The sequence below is a fragment of the Cetorhinus maximus genome, chromosome 2 (assembly GCF_964194155.1).
Source record: "Cetorhinus maximus chromosome 2, sCetMax3.hap1.1, whole genome shotgun sequence".
NCBI lineage: Eukaryota > Metazoa > Chordata > Chondrichthyes > Lamniformes > Cetorhinidae > Cetorhinus > Cetorhinus maximus.
Genome location: NC_135880.1, coordinates 210,838,549 through 210,859,862, shown reverse-complemented (window position 1 = coordinate 210,859,862; position 21,314 = coordinate 210,838,549). Strand labels below are relative to the sequence as shown.

At 40.1% G+C, this 21,314-nt stretch overlaps 1 protein-coding gene across 2 annotated transcripts in view; it reads left to right on the top strand.

The window, feature by feature from the left end:
• The first annotated feature begins 4,375 nt into the window (after nt 1-4,375).
• The window catches only part of LOC144669569 (zinc finger and BTB domain-containing protein 44-like), a 40,444-nt gene continuing 23,505 nt past the window's right edge, over nt 4,376-21,314 (top strand). The window contains exons 1-5 of one of the 2 annotated variants that reach the window (XM_078532070.1): nt 4,376-4,478; nt 6,653-7,721; nt 8,779-8,863; nt 10,702-10,865; nt 16,430-16,730. In XM_078532070.1, the coding sequence (XP_078388196.1) occupies nt 6,707-7,721; nt 8,779-8,863; nt 10,702-10,865; nt 16,430-16,730 (1,565 nt within the window). In that variant the 5' untranslated portion in view covers nt 4,376-4,478; nt 6,653-6,706. The remainder of the gene's footprint in view (nt 4,479-6,652; nt 7,722-8,778; nt 8,864-10,701; nt 10,866-16,429; nt 16,731-21,314) is intronic. The other variant, XM_078532078.1, reaches the window with a different exon arrangement.

Here is a 21,314-nt window from a genome sequence, read left to right as displayed (position 1 = left end):
GGACTTGTCCTCAGAGTGTGCTTTCATTGCTTAGGAGGTGACTGTCAATGCTTTGGGGGTTATTTCTGCCACCTTAGGTTTTTTTTACCTTTGATCTAGATTCCCCAGGTGTCTGCCTTCTTAGTAGCATGGGAGCCACTTATTCAGCTCTACCTTAGACCTCAGGTGACGAAGAAGAAGAGTAACAGCACCAGCAACACCAGCAGCAACAGTCACCTTCTACTTTTTAAAAATCATTCAATGGATGTGGCCTTCGCTGGCTGGGCCAGCATTTATTGCCCATCCCTAATTGCCCATGAGAAGACGGTGATGAGCTGCCTCCTTGAACCACTGCAGTCCATGTGTTGAAGGTTTGCCCACTATTAGGAAGGGTTTTGACCCAGCGAGAGTAAAGGAATGACGATATATTTCCAAGTCAGGATGGTGAGATCTTTAGGCAGATCTGCTGTTTCCAGACTTCCACTGCTTTTTTTCCTTTAAAGCCAATATACAAGAGTGGTCTCATGGTGATTTTTTCCCCAACCTTTATTGTGGGGAACACACCTGGGATCTGTTTGTGTTTTCAAGCAATGATGAGGACGAATGTGCATGTTTGAAGAAACTGCAGTAGAACAAGTTTCTGTTTCAAAACAATTATTTATTTGTTTTTACAGTCTCTTCTACAGTAGAAACCTTTCACTGGCAATAGAATGACCTGGAAAAACGTTCCAGGATTTGGCTAATATTGCTCCACAAGATAATAGAAATTCTCTCTTTTGTTTCCTCCATTGGGGAGAATCAAATCTTTGTTTGATGTATTCCCATGATGTAGCAGCTTATTGCAAGATGGACCACATGCTGATGGTTTCTTACCTTACAGGGTTTCAAGGCACCACCCTTTGGGGAAATTCTTCTCTACTGGCTTATGCCTTTATTCTAATGCCTAGGTCAATTAAACTCAGAATGAAAGTAGACTATAAACGATTTAATTTAAACTAACTCGCACAGTAGACTTAAACAAAAATCTGGGATGCCGTCCAAGTCACTATGTTGTGAAAATCTTGCAAGTCTGTTCATAATACCCTTTGACCATGACATTGTGCAAGGTTGAGTCAAGACTTTCTACATTTTCATGCACTGAAGATCATAGATCTTCAATGCCTACTTTCATAACATGCTGATTCAAAGAACTCTTTCTTAAAAAGGGGTTTACAATTTTTCCTCAGCGCGAGACTTATCAGTTAAGGAGCTGCAGACTTAAGCTTGAGGGCCCATGGATGGGAAAGTAGGAGCAAAAGGAGTGAGACTCAATCAGCAAGTCTGGAGAAATGGAACAAGAGGAAAAGAAAGTGTGAGGAAGCTGACATGAGGAAATATCTAAATCAATTTGAAACTGAAGACATTGGGGTTTGAGTTGTTTTCCTTTTAAAAGTTAGAGAGGCTGCAGGAATCCGAATGATAAAAGGAGGATCAGACAATTTTTAGCTATGGCTAGTAAAACCCCAATAGCTGGACAATTCAATTGGTACTTTTACAGCGCCACCTAAGGGTGGGAGGTTTGTTTTGCGACAGGTAACCATTGCAGCCCATTGTTACAAAGAAAAGGACTTGCATCATATGAGATCCCAAACCATTTCAGATCCAATGAACTGTAGTCAATTCTGAAATGTAGAGAAATGCAGCAGTTAATCTATGCAGCAATGGGATTATTGATTAGATAATCTTTTATTTGTGATGTTGTTTGAATAATATTGGCCGGGATTTCAGAAGAACTTTCCAGGTCTTCTTCGTATAGTGCCATGCCATATTTCACATGCATCAGAAGGGACATATGGAGCTGTGGTTTACTGTCTCATCTCACAATTTTTAACATCAAAATTCTCATTATAAAAGTTTACATAAACATTTACAATGTAAACTTGTTGACATAAGCATTATAAAGAAGTACTAGATATGGATGACGCGTGTGCTAAATGCAAAACTTAACAATATAGATATTATTCCAAAACTGCTTGCATTATTTAAAAATATAATTTTCATTTGAATCTTGTCATATGCACTGTACTGAGGGAAAATGGCCAGTTGGGTGTGAGATGCTGGAGTCAATTGAAATGTGAGATAGATCCTCAACAGAGGAGCATAAAAATGGAATGAACAAGTCAGTGTAGCGTAATAAAAACAGAAAATAAGGCAATACTCCGCAGATCTGTCAGCACTGGTGCAGAGACAAAAACAGAGTTAATGCTTCAGGTTGGAGACCTTTCATAAGATAGCAACGTTGTCATCATTTATATAGCAGTTCATATAGCTAGAGAGGAAAGCATAAACACACAGACACACATATGCATATACTTGTGGCTCAGTTGGTGGCACTCTGAGTCACAGTCCCACTCCAAGCCTTGAATACAAAAACCAAGGCTGACACTCCAGTGCAGTATTAGAGGAGTACTGCAGTGGTGGAGGTGGGGTCTATCAATTGAGATGTTAACGGAGGCCCCATTTGCCTGCTTGGTGGGCATAAAAGATCCCATGACACTATTATGAAGAACAGCAGAGGCATTATCCTTGGCCAATATTTATCCCTCAATCAAGATCACCAGAAAAACAAATTATCTGGTCATTATCACATTGATGTTTGCAGTGCACAAATTGGCTGCCCTGTTTCCTACATTACAACAGTGACGACACTTCGTTGGCTGTAAATAAATATATAAATTCAAGTATTTCTTTTCAATCTCTCAGCATTAATTATGTTTATTTAGGCAGAGGAAAGTACACACACACATAGTATTTGCATTACAAATGTAAAATTGCTTGCCCAGATACTGGCCTTACCCTCACCCCCAGTCTAATTGAAGGCTGGTGCTGGGTGGCATCACCGCTTCCCACTGTCTGATTGACACTCGGTGCTGGGTGACCCTGTGCCCCCCAGCCTAGCCTGATTGACAGTTGGTGCTGGGTGACCCCACCCCCCCTGGCCTAGCCTGATTGACAGTTGGCACTGGGTGGACCCGCTTCCCCCCAGCCTAGTCTGATTGACAGTTGGTGCTGGGTGGACCCGCCTCCCCCAGCCTAGTCTGATTGACAGTTAGTGCTTGGTGACCCCACCCCCCCTGGCCTAGTCTGATTGACAGTTGGTGCTGGGTGACCCCACCCCCCTGGCCTAGTCTGATTGACAGTTGATGCTGGGTGACCCCACCCCCCCCCCTCCCCCGTCCCAGTCTGATTGACATAAAAACAGAAAATGCTGGAAAAAACTCAGCTGGTCTGGCAGCATCAGTGGAGAAAGAAACAGAGTTAATGTTTTGAGACTGGATAACTCTTCTTCAGAGCTAAAGAAAAGTAGAAATGTGATGGATTTTATGCTGTTTATGGGTGGAGCGGGTGGAGCGGGTGGAGCGGGTGGAGCAAAATAGAAGGTCAAGGATAGGTGGGAGCTAAGGAGAAATTTGACAAAGGTGTTATGGACCCAGGAAATAGGGAGTGTTAATGGTATTGTTAAAGATAGCAGAACGTGTTAATAGCAGAACAAGGGTCAGCACTTTGTGAGAGCAAAACATAAAAACAGGTGACAGGTGGGTGGGTGGGGGTTGGGGAAAAAGGTTAAAAAAAATAAAAAAATAGTTTTAAGAAAGGAGTAAAGATGGAGAGAGTTCATGGTCTGAAGTTGTCGAGCTCAATGTTAAGTCCGGAAGGCTGTAAAGTGCCTAGTCGGAAGATGAGGTGCTGTTCCTCCAGTTTGCATTGAGCTTCACTGGAACATTGCATCAGGCCAAGGAAGGACATGTGGGCATGAGAGCAGGGTGTTGTGTTCAAATGGCAAGCGACAGGGAATTCTGGGTTATGCTTGTGGACTGAGCGAAGGTGTTCCACAAAGCGGTCACCCAGTCTGTGTTTGGTCTCCCCAATATATAGGAGACTGCATTGGGAGCAGTGAATACAGTTTACAGTAGCGAGTACAGACTGACTGCCAGTTGGTACTGGATGACCCCCTCACCCCTTCCCCTTGGCCTACTCTGATTGACAGTTAGTTGGCTCTAGCTGACCGCTCCCCCTAAGCCCAGTCTGATTGAGTGAGTTCTGACTGACCCCGCCCCCTGGCCTAGCCTGATTGACAGTTGGCTCTAGCTGACCGCTCCCCCTAAACCCAGTCTGATTGAGTGAGTTCTGACTGACCCCGCCCCCTGGCCTAGCCTGATTGACAGTTGGCTCTGGCTGACCGCTCCCCCTAAACCCAGTCTGATTGAGTGAGTTCTGACTGACCCCGCCCCCTGGCCTAGCCTGATTGACAGTTGGTTCCGGCTGACCCCGCCCCCTGGCCTAGCCTGATTGACAGTTGGTTCCGGCCCACCCCGCCCCCTGGCCTAGCCTGATTGACAGTTGGCGGCGAGGGTGAGCGCGGGGCAGGCTGGGAACAAAACAAACCCCGGCTCGAGCGGGCGGGCGGTGGCGGCGGCTCGGGGAGGCCGGAGAGACGGAGCTGCGACACTGGCCACACGGTAAGCAGCCGGGGCCTCTAGTATAACACGGTGTGTGTGTGTGTGTGTGTGTGTGTTGGGGGGGGGGGGGGGGGGGGGGAGCGAGATCGGGGAGTCCTCCTACTCTTTCAGGCCTCAGACCCGCTTCGGACTCCGAGCCCCGGATTGGCCTCAGTCTCTCCCCCCCCCCCGTCCCCGCCGCTCTGGCGGCGGCCGCCGCTAGGCCCGGGTCTCTGTGTCTGCCAGCCCGCGGTGGAGGCTTTCCCTGCGATTCTCCACCCCCTGGTGTGAGGCGGTGCTGAGGGCCGGGCCCCAGGACCAGCACCAACAGGTATGTGCCTCCCCCCCCCCCCCCGCCCCCTACCTCCAGTCCAGCACCGCGGCCCCGCGTAAACAATGGCCCCATTGGGCTGACAGACACATCGCCTCGGTCTCTAACACGCCGATCATTACCAACGCGGCCCCACTGAGCAAGGGCCTCATTCAGCCTCAGCTCAATGTCTCACTCTCAGTCACACATGCAGACCCGCGTCTGACGCCTTGATTCATCCACTTTTCATCCATTGAAATGTGTTTCTGTTTCAAAAAGCGGGGTAATTCCTGATGTGTGCTTCAGTCTGCAAGTCACTGTTCAGTCATACCAGCAAAATTGTAACATTTTAAGACACCTTATACCTCAACGTATTTCTACAAATGAGCTGCATTTGCCTCTCCCTAAATACAATAAGCGGCGTGCAAATCTCTAGCCATCCACTTCGCTAGCAAGTAAACCATAGCACCTCAAATACCTGAAATACTAAACCAAAGTGTGCGTGGTACTCAGTGAAGACTCGAATTGTAGACTTTGTTCTGAAGTTTGAAGCTGCAAATGCTTCAAACCATTCCACTCTCGCCCTGCTTCTCTCTCCTCTTGTTGATCCACCAGCACTCAACTGTTTAAAGCTTTGGTGTTGGACAAGTAAAGTTGATTAAATTTTAGTGATAAATTATAACTGAACCATGCTTCCTAGTACAGTGATAAATGGCATTGACCATCGTGATGTACACTGAAGAACTGCATTGTTGTGTACAGTTGGAGATTTTTTTTAAAAACTGGCGCATTCACTGAGATACTGACAATACATTCTGAAAGCAAAATTAAGGAGGAATTGTGGAATTACAGGTTTAACAGCATGAAAGTTGCAGATTTTTGTAGGAAAGCATTCATCAGAATGCCTTTGCATCTTATTGCAACCATCATGTCAGTCTGAGCTGTTGTTGCTTTGACATGGAGTGAACAACTATTAAAACAATCTTAAGCCCAGCATGACTTGATAAAAGTTCCATACATGGTGTTGTATTTTAGAACTTTGAACAGTATAGCTGACTATATTTGAAATTTGATGCACTTGTTAACTAAAATTCAACTAGGCCAAGAATTGGCTGACTTACGTTAGGGTTTCTCAGCTATGAAGCTCTTGTATCTTCCTAAACACAAAGTATATGTTCCACAAATGTGTACAAATCAAATAAATCATAATGTGTTAGTCCAGTAAATGTTTCTAAACTAGCTTTTCTAGTATTTCCATCAGCTTCTCTGTGAAATCTTCTGTCACATTATTTCAGTGTACAGGAATTATTCATGCTGTGAGATTGTGATTGCCAAATGGCATGAGTTACTGCAACTGGTGCTGACTTTGAAGGTTTCTGTATTTTTTTAAGTATTGAGATTAGGAAGCATATAGTAGGTTGCACAAACTATCTACTACAAGGTTTAATGAGCATTAAATAGTTCGCCACCTTGAAATTCTGAGCTAAATTTTGTTGGAAGTTATTGATAGTGAAAACTAATAGTACGAGATAGCAAAGTAAAATAGTAAACTTTCAATAAACTCTCAATTGTGTACTGTTGGCTTTTTATTTAGACCAATCCTTTATATCCAGGTTTAATTAGATTAAATTGTCATTATAGGGCTAACTGTGTTGAATGAGGTGCTTGAAAAATGAATATATGATACACTAACAAAGTTGCTGGTTGGTAGAAGTGCAAAACTGACTCGCCTGGCCAGCATTAACTTATTTAATGTAAGTTCTGCCAGCAAATTGGAGTTACTATACTGAAAGGCAGTAAACTGATGTTTGCAATTATAAGGTAGGGAGTTAATACTTTATTGGAGTTGTAAGCTCAAAATAAAAGATAAATGTCTTTCCCTCAGGTACTTAGGATACAAGGGCAGGATACACAGGATACACAGCAAGGAGGACAAATAATGGGTCTAAAAACCTTCACACACAATTCTCCAGTCCATGGTCAAGAGCTTCTGGGAAAGTTAAACAAACTCCGTAATGAAGGACATTTCTGTGATGTGACGATTCGGGTCCAAGACAAGGTCTTCAGAGCCCACAAGGTGGTCCTTGCTGCTTGCAGTGAATTCTTCAGGGCAAAACTTGTAAATCAATCAGATGCAGATGAGTGTATTTTGGATTTGAATCATGTCACTGTTAGTGGGTTTTCACCATTGCTAGAGTATGCATACACTGCTACACTTGCCATTAATACTGAGAACATTATTGATGTCTTGGCTGCTGCAAGCTATATGCAGATGTTTCACGTAGCAAACACCTGTTCAGAGTTCATGAAATCAAGTATCCTGTGGAATACAAGTAGTAATCCGCCAGGACCAGTTCCTCCACTTTCTCAGGAGAATAGTGGAGCTTGTATCGTTCAGTCCCACGATGACAGCCTATCGCCAGTATCATCAGAATGTAGTTCTGTTGAAAAAAGTAAGCCCAGGGAGTCTCGCCGAAAACGAAAGAACTTCATAATGATATCACCAGAGAGTCCCACTGAATCTGCTGCTCAGCCCAATTGTTCACAAGTTGTGAACCCTTCGGTGACTTTTTCAGACAACAACAGGACCCAGCAGTGTGTGGACTCTTCTGTGTCATTTCAGTGGACATACCCATTGGGTGGTGATCGTCGGACCCAAACTGATAAAACTAAACAAACAGAAAGCGCTAGGATCTTGGAACAGACCATAAACACAGAGGTAACAGGAAGACTACCTGAATTCACTGCTTGTGAGAGCACAAAAGCAACATCACCCCCTATAATAGAAGATGATGTACGGATCAAAGTTGAAAGGTTAAGTGATGACGAAGGTCATGAAGTGGTATCGCAGCCTGTTAGTGCTTCTCAGAGTTCACTTAGTGACCATCAAACTGTACCAGGAAGTGAACAGGCTCAGGAGGATTTATTGATCAGCCCCCAATCTTCCTCTATTGGTATGTATGACAAAACTTTTATCTTTTGATATATTTAACAAGCCCCTATGATAAGGTAACACAAAATCTCCATGAAATCAAGCTTCTTAGTATATTGAATGCTGTATTTTTGCCATGGTTCACGTAACTGGGATGTTGATTTGTATTCCAGAAAGCAATGCTGGTGTAGTTGTCAAATACAATACTTAGTTGCATTTACTTAGTAAGGAACAAAAATATTTTATATCTTGAATGGTATTCTTTGATTGTAGTGTATGAGGATTTTATTTTTTACAGTTTCTCTTCTATATCTCCAGTTTAGCTGATCTTGTCTTCCTTCAAGTCAGCTGGAGTGACAAGTGAGCCCTTTGTTTTTGTCACAACGCTATGAGCTGCCTTGAGAAATTGGGTCATGCTGCAGGTGTTTATGGATCTACAGTTGCTGTTTGATCATCCTGCCCACATTTTATATAATGCTTATTGAGGGAACAGAGTGCTGCTAGTTGAAAGTTTAAATATTTTCTGTAAAAATTCTTAATTATTTTACTATTTAAAAAAAATAATTAAGCAATACTTCATTAGATCATGTTTATAATTTTACAAAAAAGGTAGCCTTTAAAAGTGAGACATCAATCACTTTTCATTTTAACTGCATTTTTCCATCATCTCTTTATTAGTATTAGATATTTGTTAAATCTGCATTTCTGCTATGTTTTCAGTCTTTTTTGGCTTGCTTTCCTTTTTCATCCTCCCCTTGCATCATCATCCTCTTACTTGAAGGCAGAGTGGAAAATAGAGATCCAGTATTAATGCTAATACAGTTGCAGGTCTCTAAATTTTGTGCTCTTATTTTCTCTTTTTGCTTTTATTTTAGTTAGCAAAGACTAAAATGTGTTTGTTTGATGTAAATTGCTATGTGGAGGTTATTAAACTGGCACAGTGTGAAGTGCCAATACAAAGTAAAGTGTATTTAAAAATGTTTATTTCATTGCAGAATGCATGTGCAGCAGTTGAGCCTTGAATTGTAAGTTGCTGTCTTGTTAAAGGCTCAGTGTCATTTCCCTTTCTCTTTACACAGGTTCAGTAGATGAAGGAGTTACAGAAGGGCTACCAACGCTGCAGGGCACTTCCAATGCCAACAATCACCCAGATGATGACGATAGGTAAGTAGTATCTGCATGCATTAAAGTTTTGCAATAAATGAATGTATGGTGACTATAGAGTAATATGATATGCAATGGGAATTGGAGGCTTCTAAGCTGAAATAAGAAGTTGGTACTTGTCTAAAAGCCAATTTTACAATGTACATAATGGGAAAAGTTTAATAGCTGCTATCAGTACATATGGTGACAGAGGACAATGGCTGCTCACAGTCACTTCCACTGTATAGATATCAAGTGCCCAATCCAACCAATTTTCTTGTGAATTGTACCAGATCTTAACTTCAGCCCTCACAAGAATGGTGAAAAATTAGCTGCAAGTCTGATTTACTTACTCTTATTCTTCATGAATATTTATTATTACAAACTGATCCTCCACAGCATTACTTAAGATATGTTTAGTCTGTGCTGTTGCACAACCGCAAGAGGGTTATCCCATAAAAAACACAATGTATATATTGTGCTGTCCTTTTCCTTACACATCAAGCAACTATTTCGAGGAATGCTCAGAACCTGGTCACTTAACACTCTAGGACAACAAAATTCACTTGCTGTACATAAGTTATCTAACAGGTAATTAGGTTATTTCTTAAGTAAATTAGAGGCTAATTGCTCAAGGCAGTTCATTTCTAGATTGACAGCCTTTTGTAAATCCCTAGATTCAACCCTTGTGGAGAGACCAGATGATCAAGGAGAATAAAATGGCACCTTTCCCTTCTTCTGCTTTTTTTTTGAAAAATACTGTTGATGGGTTTGAAGTGTGATGGCCTTAAGATAAAATATATCTCTCCACTTTGTTGAGGGAGGGAATTCCAGAGTGTAGTGCCTACGCATTTGAAGGCAAATATGGCAAGGATGGGGGAAAGGGACATGTGATCAGAGCCTGAACAGTGCAGAGTTTAGGAGCTGAAGCTTGGAGATGTGGAAGGTGCAATCGATGTGAGGACCTTAAACACAGGACTGAGGTTTTAAATCCGAGATATTAGTACATTGGAAACCAATGCAGGTCAGTGAGGACAGGAGTAGTCAGCAAGTAGGGCTTGGTGTGAGATATGAAACACACAACTTTGGATGAGCTGAAGTAAATAGAGGATGCAAGGCTAGCCAGGAGACAATTCTAGTAATTACATCTGGATATCACAAAGACTTGACTAAGTGTTAGTTAGCAGATAGACAATGAGGGGAGAGATGGGCAATTCCATTAAGTTGTTGGCTAATTTTTATCCATGTGCATATTAGACCAATACATTTAAAGTGTAAAACTTTCAGCATGTATCAAAATAATTATTGGGTTAGGAAAATGCTTCTTTTACATGTTTGGCAGTGTTTGGTCTACAAGTTAATTTAGTTAATGTATTGGATTTGTTAGTAATTGCAACTATCAAAGATAGTTGCTTGAGCACATTATTGGTATGAAGTTGGACCAGGCATGTAAGTTATAAATAATACTTCAATACTATTTAACACTTGATTTCTGTTTGATGAGACTCAGTTCCACCTTATTTAATAACCCTTTTCTGACATTATGCCAGAAATGTGTGGTGTTTTTGGAAAATGAGGACTAGACCTGCTGCAATCTGATAAGTGTCAAAATATATTTCCAATTCTGTAACTAATTAGTATGCTTGGTAACACATATTTTATACATTGTAAACGTTTTTACAAGACTCATTAGCTGCCATATATTGCACAGATACATGCTGAAAGTGGTTGTTTTGTTGTACTGTAGCTACTGGGTGGGAACTCTAGATAGATGTTTTGCATTTCAATAAAATCAAAGGGGTTACTCAGCTCTCCTTTGGATAGTTCGACTTTTAAATTAAAGTTCTCTTATTTTGTAGATTGGAGAGTGGACAGTACTCCTACCAACTATACATCAACCCTTCCACAAGTGGCACGGAGAGACCCAGTCCAAACGGTCCTGATAAACCTTTCCAGTGCCCTACCTGTGGTGCTAGGTTCACTCGCATCCAGAATCTCAAACAGCACATGCTTATTCACTCAGGTAAGCATTGATGAAAAGTTTTCATTATTTATTTCATCTGTGTTTATTTATGGCTGCAGGATAACATTTTCCATGGCTGGACTAATCTCCCAAGTTCTGCATCTATTCATTTTGGATATATGCTTGTGGTTTATGAAGAAGAGTATCTTTTTAACTCCCAAGTCTTCCCTACTTTGATGTACTTAGGAGTTAAGCAATATATACAAAGTTGACTAATATAATTGAATTGGTTGCTTTTTGACTATGCCAGCTAGTTAAAATTAATGTGTGTAGATCCAAAATATTGGAAATGAGAAAATAAATTTTTTATCCTGAATGCACCTTATTCAAGAGGCATGATTTAAGCAATTACTACATTAAGTACACACCAAGTGTGCATTTATTACAAAATAATTTGACGGAATATCATAGACACTTACCAGAGAGCAAGTCAGAGATCCAGTGAAATCCAAAGTTTCTGGGAGGATTCTAAAGTTCCTAAGATTGTAGCCACAAAGGAATTCATAATTAAAATTGGTGAGTATGTTGTGGCAAAACCTGGTTGATGTAGCAACAAACATTTGTGTCACCCTACTTATCAAAACAATTAGTTCTTCAAAGGGATTTAATAGAGTAGAGAGAAAGAAGATATTTCCTCTGGTGGGGCATCTATAACAAAAGGGCATAATCTTAATCCACACAGGGTAGCGGAAAATCTGGAATTCTCCCTGTGAATGTCAGAGCAATTGAAATTTTCAAGACTGAGATTGATATTTTTTGCTAGGTAGGAGTGTAAATGGAATTGTATATCTTGAAGGAAGATTGTCATGTGATGATTATCAGGCACCTCCTTTAAGGGGGGGTGGGGTTGTATGATGATTAGGGATGCCTCATGTTATATGTCACCTTGACTCTCTTGGTAGCATGCTTAGCTCTGAGTCAAGTAATTTTGCGGATGGGCAACAAAAGGCTGGCCTTGCCAATGAGGCTCGCATCCCATGAAAGAATTAAAAAAATACAAAATCAGAACTAATGCTTCAGTGAAGTACTGACAGGCTGTGTCTTTGAGTGACACATTAAATCAAGGCTTTAATGGGTCTTAAAGATCTTATGGTACTTGTTTTGGCCAACACTACCAAAAGCAGACTCTTTGGCCACTCATTGTGTTATTTGTGTGCTGCACACAAAATAACTGCTCTATGTTTGCCTACCTGACAACTGTATTTGTCTTTCAAAGCAGTTCATTGTATGTGAAGTTTTAGGACACTTCTTAGAAATTGATAAGACACTTTGGAAATTACATTATTTTTCTTCCTACAGACTGCATAATATTAATGAAAGTTATTTTAATGTAAGTTGTCATTTTATTCTTCTGTAAATAGAAAATGGCATCATATGTCATTTAATCAGTCATTGTGATCTTTTTCTAGTCTCAGTTATAGTGACCATGAAACTATCATTGATTGTCGTAAAGACCATCTAGTTCACTAGTGTCCTTGAGGGAAGGAAATCTGCAGTCCTTTCCTACTCTAGGCTACATATGACTCCAAACCCACAAAAATGTGCTTGACTCTTAACTGCTCTTGAACTGAACATTTCAGAGGGCAGTTAGGGATGTTCAACAAATGCTGGCTTTGTCAGTGATGCCCACATCACGTGAAAGAATAAAGAAAAATAATATCTACTACTGATTCCCCCAGAGCTTACTAGAAAATAATACTGAAACTGCATTAGTGAGTTTGCATTCCTTCAGTGTTGATCAGTTTATTTTATAAAATGAATTTTAGACTACCTCATGGTCTGTTACTCATTTTTGAGGATATGAAATTGTTCTGTTTAAAGACAGACAAGTTTTAATTAAGTCTAATTGCTATCAATATCCTTTGTAACATTCATCATTGCATTTGTGTATCTCTAAGTTTTAATTCAGAATTCACAACAAACGCTTAGTAATCTTCCTCAATTAAATGGTTTCAAATACGAGAGTTCACAAAAATTAGTACTTAATTAGGCTCTTTTTTTACTACTTCAATGTTGAAATAGTTCTCTTGGAAGTATTGCTTGTGCTAAAATGTCACCCATTTAATCTTATCTGTAGTTTAATTTTTAGAATTTTCTATTTTTGAGCAATTATGATTGAGCACAAGAAATTGCAAAAAAATGTAGAAGTGCTGAATGCAGGTTAAAGTGAAAGCTTTTTAAGGTAGGGAGAGAAGTAGCAAAGAGTGATGGGATTTCACAGAGTTCCGGAGCATAAAGCCGCCACGGATGAAGGTTCTATTGCTGAGGGTGGAGCATACAGTGTGCGATGCAAAGGCAGCCAGAGTTTGAAGAAAGGAAGGTCTGTTCTGGCACATAGGCTAAGATGAAACAAGATAGTCAGAACAGCATGTGGTGTTCCTCATTTGTGAAACACAACTGACAGGTTTTTTTATTTTCATGATTGATATAAATAGTTATGTTTTGAATGTTAGCTGTGATACTTGTCAGCACAAAGTACTTGCACTTTTAAGAAAAAGTATTGATTCCATTACTGTAGGGTAATAGTGTTGGGGAAATTTTATTTTATTAGTCGATTGAGTTTTTTTTTACTACATTCCCCATTTTTAATGACAAAATAGCTCACTCTGGAAATCTTTATTTAACCTGTTAATAAAGAACTATAACCTAATTAACTGGGAACATGTGACATAGTTTAGTTGTAGAGTTAAAAATACAAAGGAATACGATTATGGATTTATTAGAGTATTGTGCCACGTTGTCTAAAGTTTTGTGGGTGACTACCTTCCAATATTCAATGCTTAATATTTTATACCAAGTGGTGACAAGTTATCTTTGCAATCAATAGGCAAAGCACTGTTTCAGCAAATACATCTAACTCCAGTATTCCTGACATTTGAACTTTACTGCATCAGTTTGCAAAGTATTAAATTATGTTGTCTCAGAACATGGTGGGCATTGACAACCTACTGACATTGCCAAGTTCCTAATTTGAACTGTGGCATCAGGGCAAGTTGACTGCCAGAGGCTAAGTAATATTCCCACAGTTAGAAAAAAAATGGGTGAATCATCTGAGACTATTTTGACAGCTCTTAATGGGCAGATCATTAATGCCAATGACTGGCAGCCTGCTGTTATGTGGTTTAGTGCAAAGGACAGTGAACTAATTAATGCATAGTAACTCTAAACCATTGAACTGTTCTAATACAGTAGTCAGTACTGACAGTTGTAAAACTAGGAAGTTAAAGTTCAAATCTTTTCAGTAAGAAAGATTATAGAGATCTTGATATTTTTCACCCTATTTTTAAAGTATGAAAATCATCACCGAAGTTTTAAACACTTAAAAATAAAAATAGTTTCCTGATCAATCAAAAAATGTGTTAGATCATAACAAAATTCAAATAAGCCATGTATCCCCTAAACCAAAATAAGTATCTGCTATATGGCATTTTTATAACCATGACAGTTGACCTACCTTGATCTCTAACTTGTTAAGTGTAGAGACAAATTCCAAAACTTGACTTTTAAACACTTGATTTTCCTGTAAGATTTATTAAATATCTTTCTAATTGTGCAACTTTTTGGGGCAAATTAAAATCTTAATTCTAGCTGCCTTTTTAACACTATTTCAGCTGGAAAGAAATAGGAAAGAGAGAAGACATTGTATTATGCTGTGAGAGTATCTTTTTAAGAACAGGTTGAGGAAGTGTGAACTTACTGCCACTTTTAGCATGGAGCCATTGCAGGGCATTATTCACTTATTTCAAGAGAAATAGCAAAATTGATTTCCTTTTGGCTTAGGTCCTTTTGCCATCCCAGCAGAATGATGGAGAGCAACTTTGATAGCTGAGTGAAATCATGGGTAGAATTTTCAGGCCGGCGAGCGGGGGCGGGGCCCACTCGCTGACGAGTAAAATGACGCAAAATGACACGCGGTGATGTCGAGCGGATGTCCCGACGTCACTGCGCATCATTTAGATTTTCAGTTCGGTGGGCATGCAGCCAAACTGTCAAAGTCCTATTAAGGCCAGTTTAAAAACTAATTGAAATAATTAAATGAGCTGCCCATCTAACCTTAAGATTGGTGGACAGGCGAAGAGCCTTGGCGGCCTTCGCATTTTTCATGGAACTTCATCCACAGGCGGGATGAGGTTTCATGAAATGTTTAAAAATTGAATAAAATTTGAAAAAAAATTCATTGACATGTCCCAGCTCCTGTGACACTGTCACATGAAGGGACATGTTTTAAAAGTTTTTAATTTCTTTATTTGGATGTTTAAAACTTAAACAAATCTCCCTGAGGCACCTCTATGCCTCAAGGAGATTTCTGCTCTCTTTTGCGTGCATGCGCGAAAGAGCGCAGGCCCCGACTCACGGAATTCCCCCCCCCCCTGCCCGCACAGGGAGTGCTCAGTGCTTCTGGGCGAGCGTCACGCTGGGCGAGCCTTAATTGGCCTGCCCACATAAAATGGTGACACGGCCCTGATCGGGGGCACTGGTTGGGTTTGTGCCCGCCCCTGACAGTCCCTGCACAACCCTCCCCAACGGGCGGCGGGGGGGGGGCGGGGGGGAATTTCTGTCCCATATCTTTACTTTTTTTTGTACAATAGTTTACTGCTGAATTGAAGCTTTCCTCTCTACTTGTAATTTAAAGTAACCTTCGGCAAAAAAAAATACCAATTGGTTGCTGAATTCTTTTTGGAAATATTGGTGGTTCTAACCATCTGCTTAATAATATTGACAGTTGTTAGCAATGTGTTACATAGTGGAATGTGTATTGTAATGTTATAAATCAATGGTGAAATATTGATTGTAATCTTTCTTCTTTCTCTGGAACTGTACATTGGGTTACAGCGAACAGAATTAATTGAAAGAAGCAGACTTAATCTACATGATTAATGAACTTTACATGAAAATGACCCTGATGCACATTTACTTATTTAGTTGTGACATAGTCATGCGTACTGTGCTTTCTAACCATCGTAGAATAATTCCATGTTGTCTTTAGTGCATTAGTAAATTACATTGTGAACATAACAGCTGAGCTGTTTATTTTTTCCTCCCAGTTTATTGTCAGGAATTTGATTAATGTTTGAGGGGAAGGAGTTGGCAGCACAAAAGGGTGTGCAAATTACATTTTGTTAAAAACCTGTTTAGATTGCAATAATTTCTGTCCAATATTTGTAGTTTATGTGTAGATTGGAGAGGGTATATTTGTATGATTTCAGGAGCATTGAATGTTTGTAAGCAAGCATAGGAAAGTAATTTCTGTTCACAGCAGATATGTTACCCTTCTGATTCTAGATAAAATTTTACGGAAAATTGGGGGCAGCATAATTTTTTTTTTTGACGTTCAACGTACAGATTGCTTATAGCACTGCAGTCTGTAGAGATTCTACCATTCACCAGACATGGACATTAATCAATAGTCATAGCTTATTTTCTTTTTCTTAGAGTACGTTGAACTGTTTGTGAAGTTTGCTGACAACACTTCAGTTTAGGAATTGAGAGAATGAAGGGTAGCTTTCTTTCTTCTCAAATTATTAAGTTGAATATTAGTGACTGAAAACCTTACTTGTTTTTAGGTATAAAACCCTTCCAGTGTGACAGATGTGGGAAAAAGTTCACGAGAGCATACTCCTTAAAGATGCATCGTCTCAAGCATGAAGGCAAACGATGTTTCCGATGCCAGATATGCAGTGCAACTTTTACTTCATTTGGGGAATATAAGCACCATATGCGTGTTTCGAGGCACATTATTCGAAAGCCAAGGATCTATGAGTGCAAAACATGTGGCGCCATGTTTACCAATTCTGGAAACTTAATTGTACACCTAAGGAGCCTGAACCATGAAGCATCTGAACTAGCATCCTACTTCCAGGGCAGGTAAGGTATAACACAGTTGAAAACTTGTGCTTAGAAAGGAACAATGTGGCTGTTAGTGCAAGAATGGTCTGTAGTTAATAAAACAGTAGTAATATTTATTAATCATAGATCTTTAAGATTATGAAAGGGTTTAACAAGATAGACGTGGTAAAAATATTTCCACTTGTGGGGGGAGAACATGGGAGTATAAATATGATAATCACTAATAAATCCAATTGAGAATTCAGGAGAAATTCCTTTACCCTGAGATTGTTAGGATGTGGAACTTACTATCACAAGGAGTAGTTGAGATCAATGACATAGATGCCGTTAATGGTGAACTAAATAAACACACGAGGTAGAAAGGAATCTAAGAGCATGCTGATAGGGCTCGGTGAAAAGGGTTGGGAGGGGGCTTGTGTGGAGCATAAACATTGGCGTGGGTTAGTTCCTGTACCATACAATCTATGTATCATCGATCTGGCATATAGGATGACCCATTTTCAGTCCACAAAACTCGTATTTTTGCATATACTCGGCATATAGGTTAACCCACCACCCCGCCAATACCCTTTCAGCCACAACATGTTAGTAGTCACCTCAATTTTTTGCTCTACAAATGCATGTTTTACTTATAACTTGGCGCAAGGGGCCTAGCAGGTGATATAGGCCTTGTGGTGCAGGTGAGCAGATCCTCTGTGGTAAATGGTGAAGAGGAATGATTGTTCCAGCAAAACAGATGAAGTTTGAAGCTGGATTCAAGCTAAAAGTCGTGACATTTGCTACCTCTTCAAATAACTGTGTTGCAGCAAGGGAATTTAGTGTTAGTGAAAAACTGATGCGAGAATGGAAGAAGGAATCAGCCCGGAAGAAATTGCCCAAGACCAAATGTGCCATGAGAACAGGGTCTGACCACTGACCTGATCTTGAGGAACATATATCGGAATGGGTCCTCATAAATCGTCAAACTGGTTACATCGTCACCAGAAATGCATTGCGTGTATATGCACTTCAATGGGCTGAATTAGTCCAGCAAAGATTTTGTACAACTGCTGCTTCATAGAACAAAAATGTCTAGTGTTGTGGCAGAAGACCAAGATTGCTCAGACTACCAAAAGACTTTGATCCCAAAATTATCAGTTTCAAGCGATTCATCAGCAAAAACATAAGTTGCCGTATCGGCATCATGGATGGAACACTTATGAATTTCGATATTCCCAGCAGCTGAACTGTGGAGTGAAAAGGTTCGAAAACAATTGTAGTGAAAACCACAGGACATGGGAAGACAAGTGGTACTGGCCTGTCTGGCTGAAGGAACAAAGTTAAAGCCTGTTGTAATTTTCAAACGTAAAACTGTGCTGAAAATCAAGCTCCCTGCAGGAGTTTTTGTACATATCCATGACAACAGTTGGATGGATGAGGATGGAGTGATGTTGTGCGTTGATAATGTGTGGAATAGATATCCTGGTAGCCTGTGTGAAGAATGCAGCTTATTAATGTGGGACATATTCAGATCCTATACAGTATAACCGATGAGGCCAATGAAACTCAAATTATAGTTATACTAGGGGTTATGTCTGTAGTTTAACCTTTGGATGTGTGCCTCAACAAGCCATTCAAAGATCATTTTGTGCCAAATGGAATAGATGGCTGGTTAATGGAGAAAAACCTTTCAAGTGGAAATATGCCCACTGCCCTGTTTGATGTTTTGTGTTGTTTTGCTATCAAACCGTGGGATGCTATTAGTGCACAAACTATCATCAGTTTACTAAAAAAATGCAGAATATCCAAGTCAGTGGATGCAGAGGAAGATGATTTCTGTGGAGGGATGATTCTGAAACCAGAAGTGCCAAACCTGATCCAGAGTTAAGATCCTTACTGGAATGCCATAACCAAAAAGCCTCGGAATGAATTCGTTGAACTCTTTCTGCCAGATACCAAAGGCTCCAAATATTAAAGGTTTTAAAGTGCTTTCGTTGTGGTTAAAGGTATCTTTGTGCAGATAATTTATTCAATAAACCATGCCATGTTAATTTAATATGAATTACCTGTATTATGTTCCTTTTCACATTTCAAAATGGTGACTACCTACACCCACGATGGTGGTTTACATTTTATACTCAGCATATAAGTTGACCCCCATTTTTGGAACGATTGTTGGAGGCTTCAAAGGTCGACTTATTTCAATATCTACGGAAATTCTTTACTCCAGCGTATAACATGCAAATATTTATTGCAATTAACATCAATACTGAATAACCTGTTACTGTTAGAAGTGGCAATATTGTTACAATACCTGCAGCTCTATGGACATTCATTGATGTTTTGATCCACTATGCTGCTGAACTACTGTGTTGGTTATATATCTTTCTCATAGTTCCTTTTCTCTCCCTTCTCTCCACAAGCCAGTGATTTTGCTGGAATACATTTTCTGTGGATACCAGAGGCTTTCTGGCACCTTGCCCATGAAGCTATTCTTCATGCTGAACTCCATGCAAAGTTGCACATGTTTGGATGCCTTGAGAAATGTATTAATGAATCTCATAATGTTTTGCATTTATTATAGAAGACTATCAATTTCATGGGTTTCTTTGATCGCGTGAAACTTCGTGGACTCTGAAGTAAATGCAGCCCAGTTTATAGTTCTAATCATGTGTGCAACCTAGACAGTGTGTGTAGCCTGTTCAATCGTGAGAGGCATCGTAGCCCAGCCAGAACACACAAACGGCTAATTTCTTTTGTTTTTCTTTGATGGTATGCCAAAGGAGTTGGATTGGAGTATGCTAGTGCATGTTACATATTTGGATTTCAGTAAAGCCTTTGATACAATAAAATAAAAGCAAAATACTGTGGATGTTGGAAATCTGAATAAAAACAAAGTGCTGGAAGTAATGAGCAGGTCTGGCAGCATCTGTGGAGAGAGAAACAGAGCTAATGTTTCAAGTCTAATATAACTGCAAAACTGAAGGATGGGTCTTATGCCATTGAAAGGGGGGAGGGGGAAGGAAGAACAAAAGGGAAGAGTTGGGACAGGGTAGAGGGCAGGAGAGATTAAATGACAAAGGTGATGGTTGTAGTAAAGAAACAAAAGCATTTGTCCAGAGTGAGTGTGAATGGCAGTATAATGAACAACTCTGTCTGAAAGCAAAGGCATGAAAACAAGATTCAGACTGGCATATGGCATAAAAACAGAATCAAAATGGGGGACAGAGTTCATGGTCTGAAATTGTTGAACTCACTGTTGAGTCCAGAGAGTATAAAGTGCCTAATCAGAAGATGAGGTCCTGTTCCTCGAGCTTGTGTTGGGCTTCACTGGAACACTGCAGCAGGCCGAGGGCAGGAATGTGAGCATGAGAGCAAGGTGGTGAATCAAAATAGCAAGCTTGGGGTCATGCTTGCAGACTGAATAGAGGTGTTCCACTAAGTGGTCACTCAATCTGTGTTTGGTCTCCCCCAATGTAAAGGAAACGGCATTGTGAGCAGCAAAGCCTTTGATGCAGTTTTCCTGGAAAGGCTGGTATTGAAAGTAAAGTGTTAATCAGCGGTGATTTTGAAAACTGGATATGTAATTGGTTAACCAGTAGAATCTGGAGGGTAGGAGCAATTGTCAGCAGCCTTTAATCAAGTCGTTACTGGGGTCCACCAGATATTTACTATCTTTATAAATAATCTGGAAACTCTTTTGAGTTATCAACAGTCACAGATTGCAACTCTTTCGAGTACAATCACAGTTCTTGGTTTCCGGGAGTGGGACATGAACCCACAACCCTCTGATTCAAAGGCGAGGGTGCTATGAACTGAGCCACAGCTGACACCTCGATAAATAATCTGGAACCAGGAGTCACCAGCATAGTGGCTTAATTTGCACTAATACAAAACCAATAAAGGTTGTAGACTTTAAAGCTGAATATATGTGGAAATTGGCTAGATGTGAGCAGATGAAATTCAATGTAAAGGAGGGATTAATTATTGAATTGAAAGAAAATAAAATGCATTGAAAATGAAAGATCTGAGACAATAAACAGAAGCTATCATAGCAATCCTCTGGCAGTGATTAAAGCAAATCAGATGTTGGGACCTATTAAAAGATAAATATTATGCCAAAATGCTGAGGTAATTCTGCCACTTTAGAAACGATTAGCACAACTGCCCTTGGAATATTGTGTATAGTTCTGGTTGGCGCAATAAAAAAATATATACTCTAACTATTGAAAAGATACAGAAGAGAGCAACCAGAATAGTTGCAGGAGTGAAAAGATTGGACTATAAAGAATGATTATCTAAAGTGGGCTTGTTTTTACTGGAATAGAAAAAAAAGAGAGGTGATCTAGTTACTTTTTTAGGATTCCAAAGAGAGTGGATAACATAGACCGTGGTAGGTCTTTATCCAGAATAGTAGAAGGAGGAGACACAGACTCCAATGGAAGAGGAATAAATTCAAAACAAATCTGCGGAAACAATATTTAATTCAGTGAATGGCTAATCTATAGAAAATGAAATAGCCTTTTGGGATACAATTTATAGGTATTTTGAGACATTAAATGAGCTAAGAGTAGCATGCCTTGGTGGGAAAAGTGACTGCCCACCACTGGCATTTTCCTTATG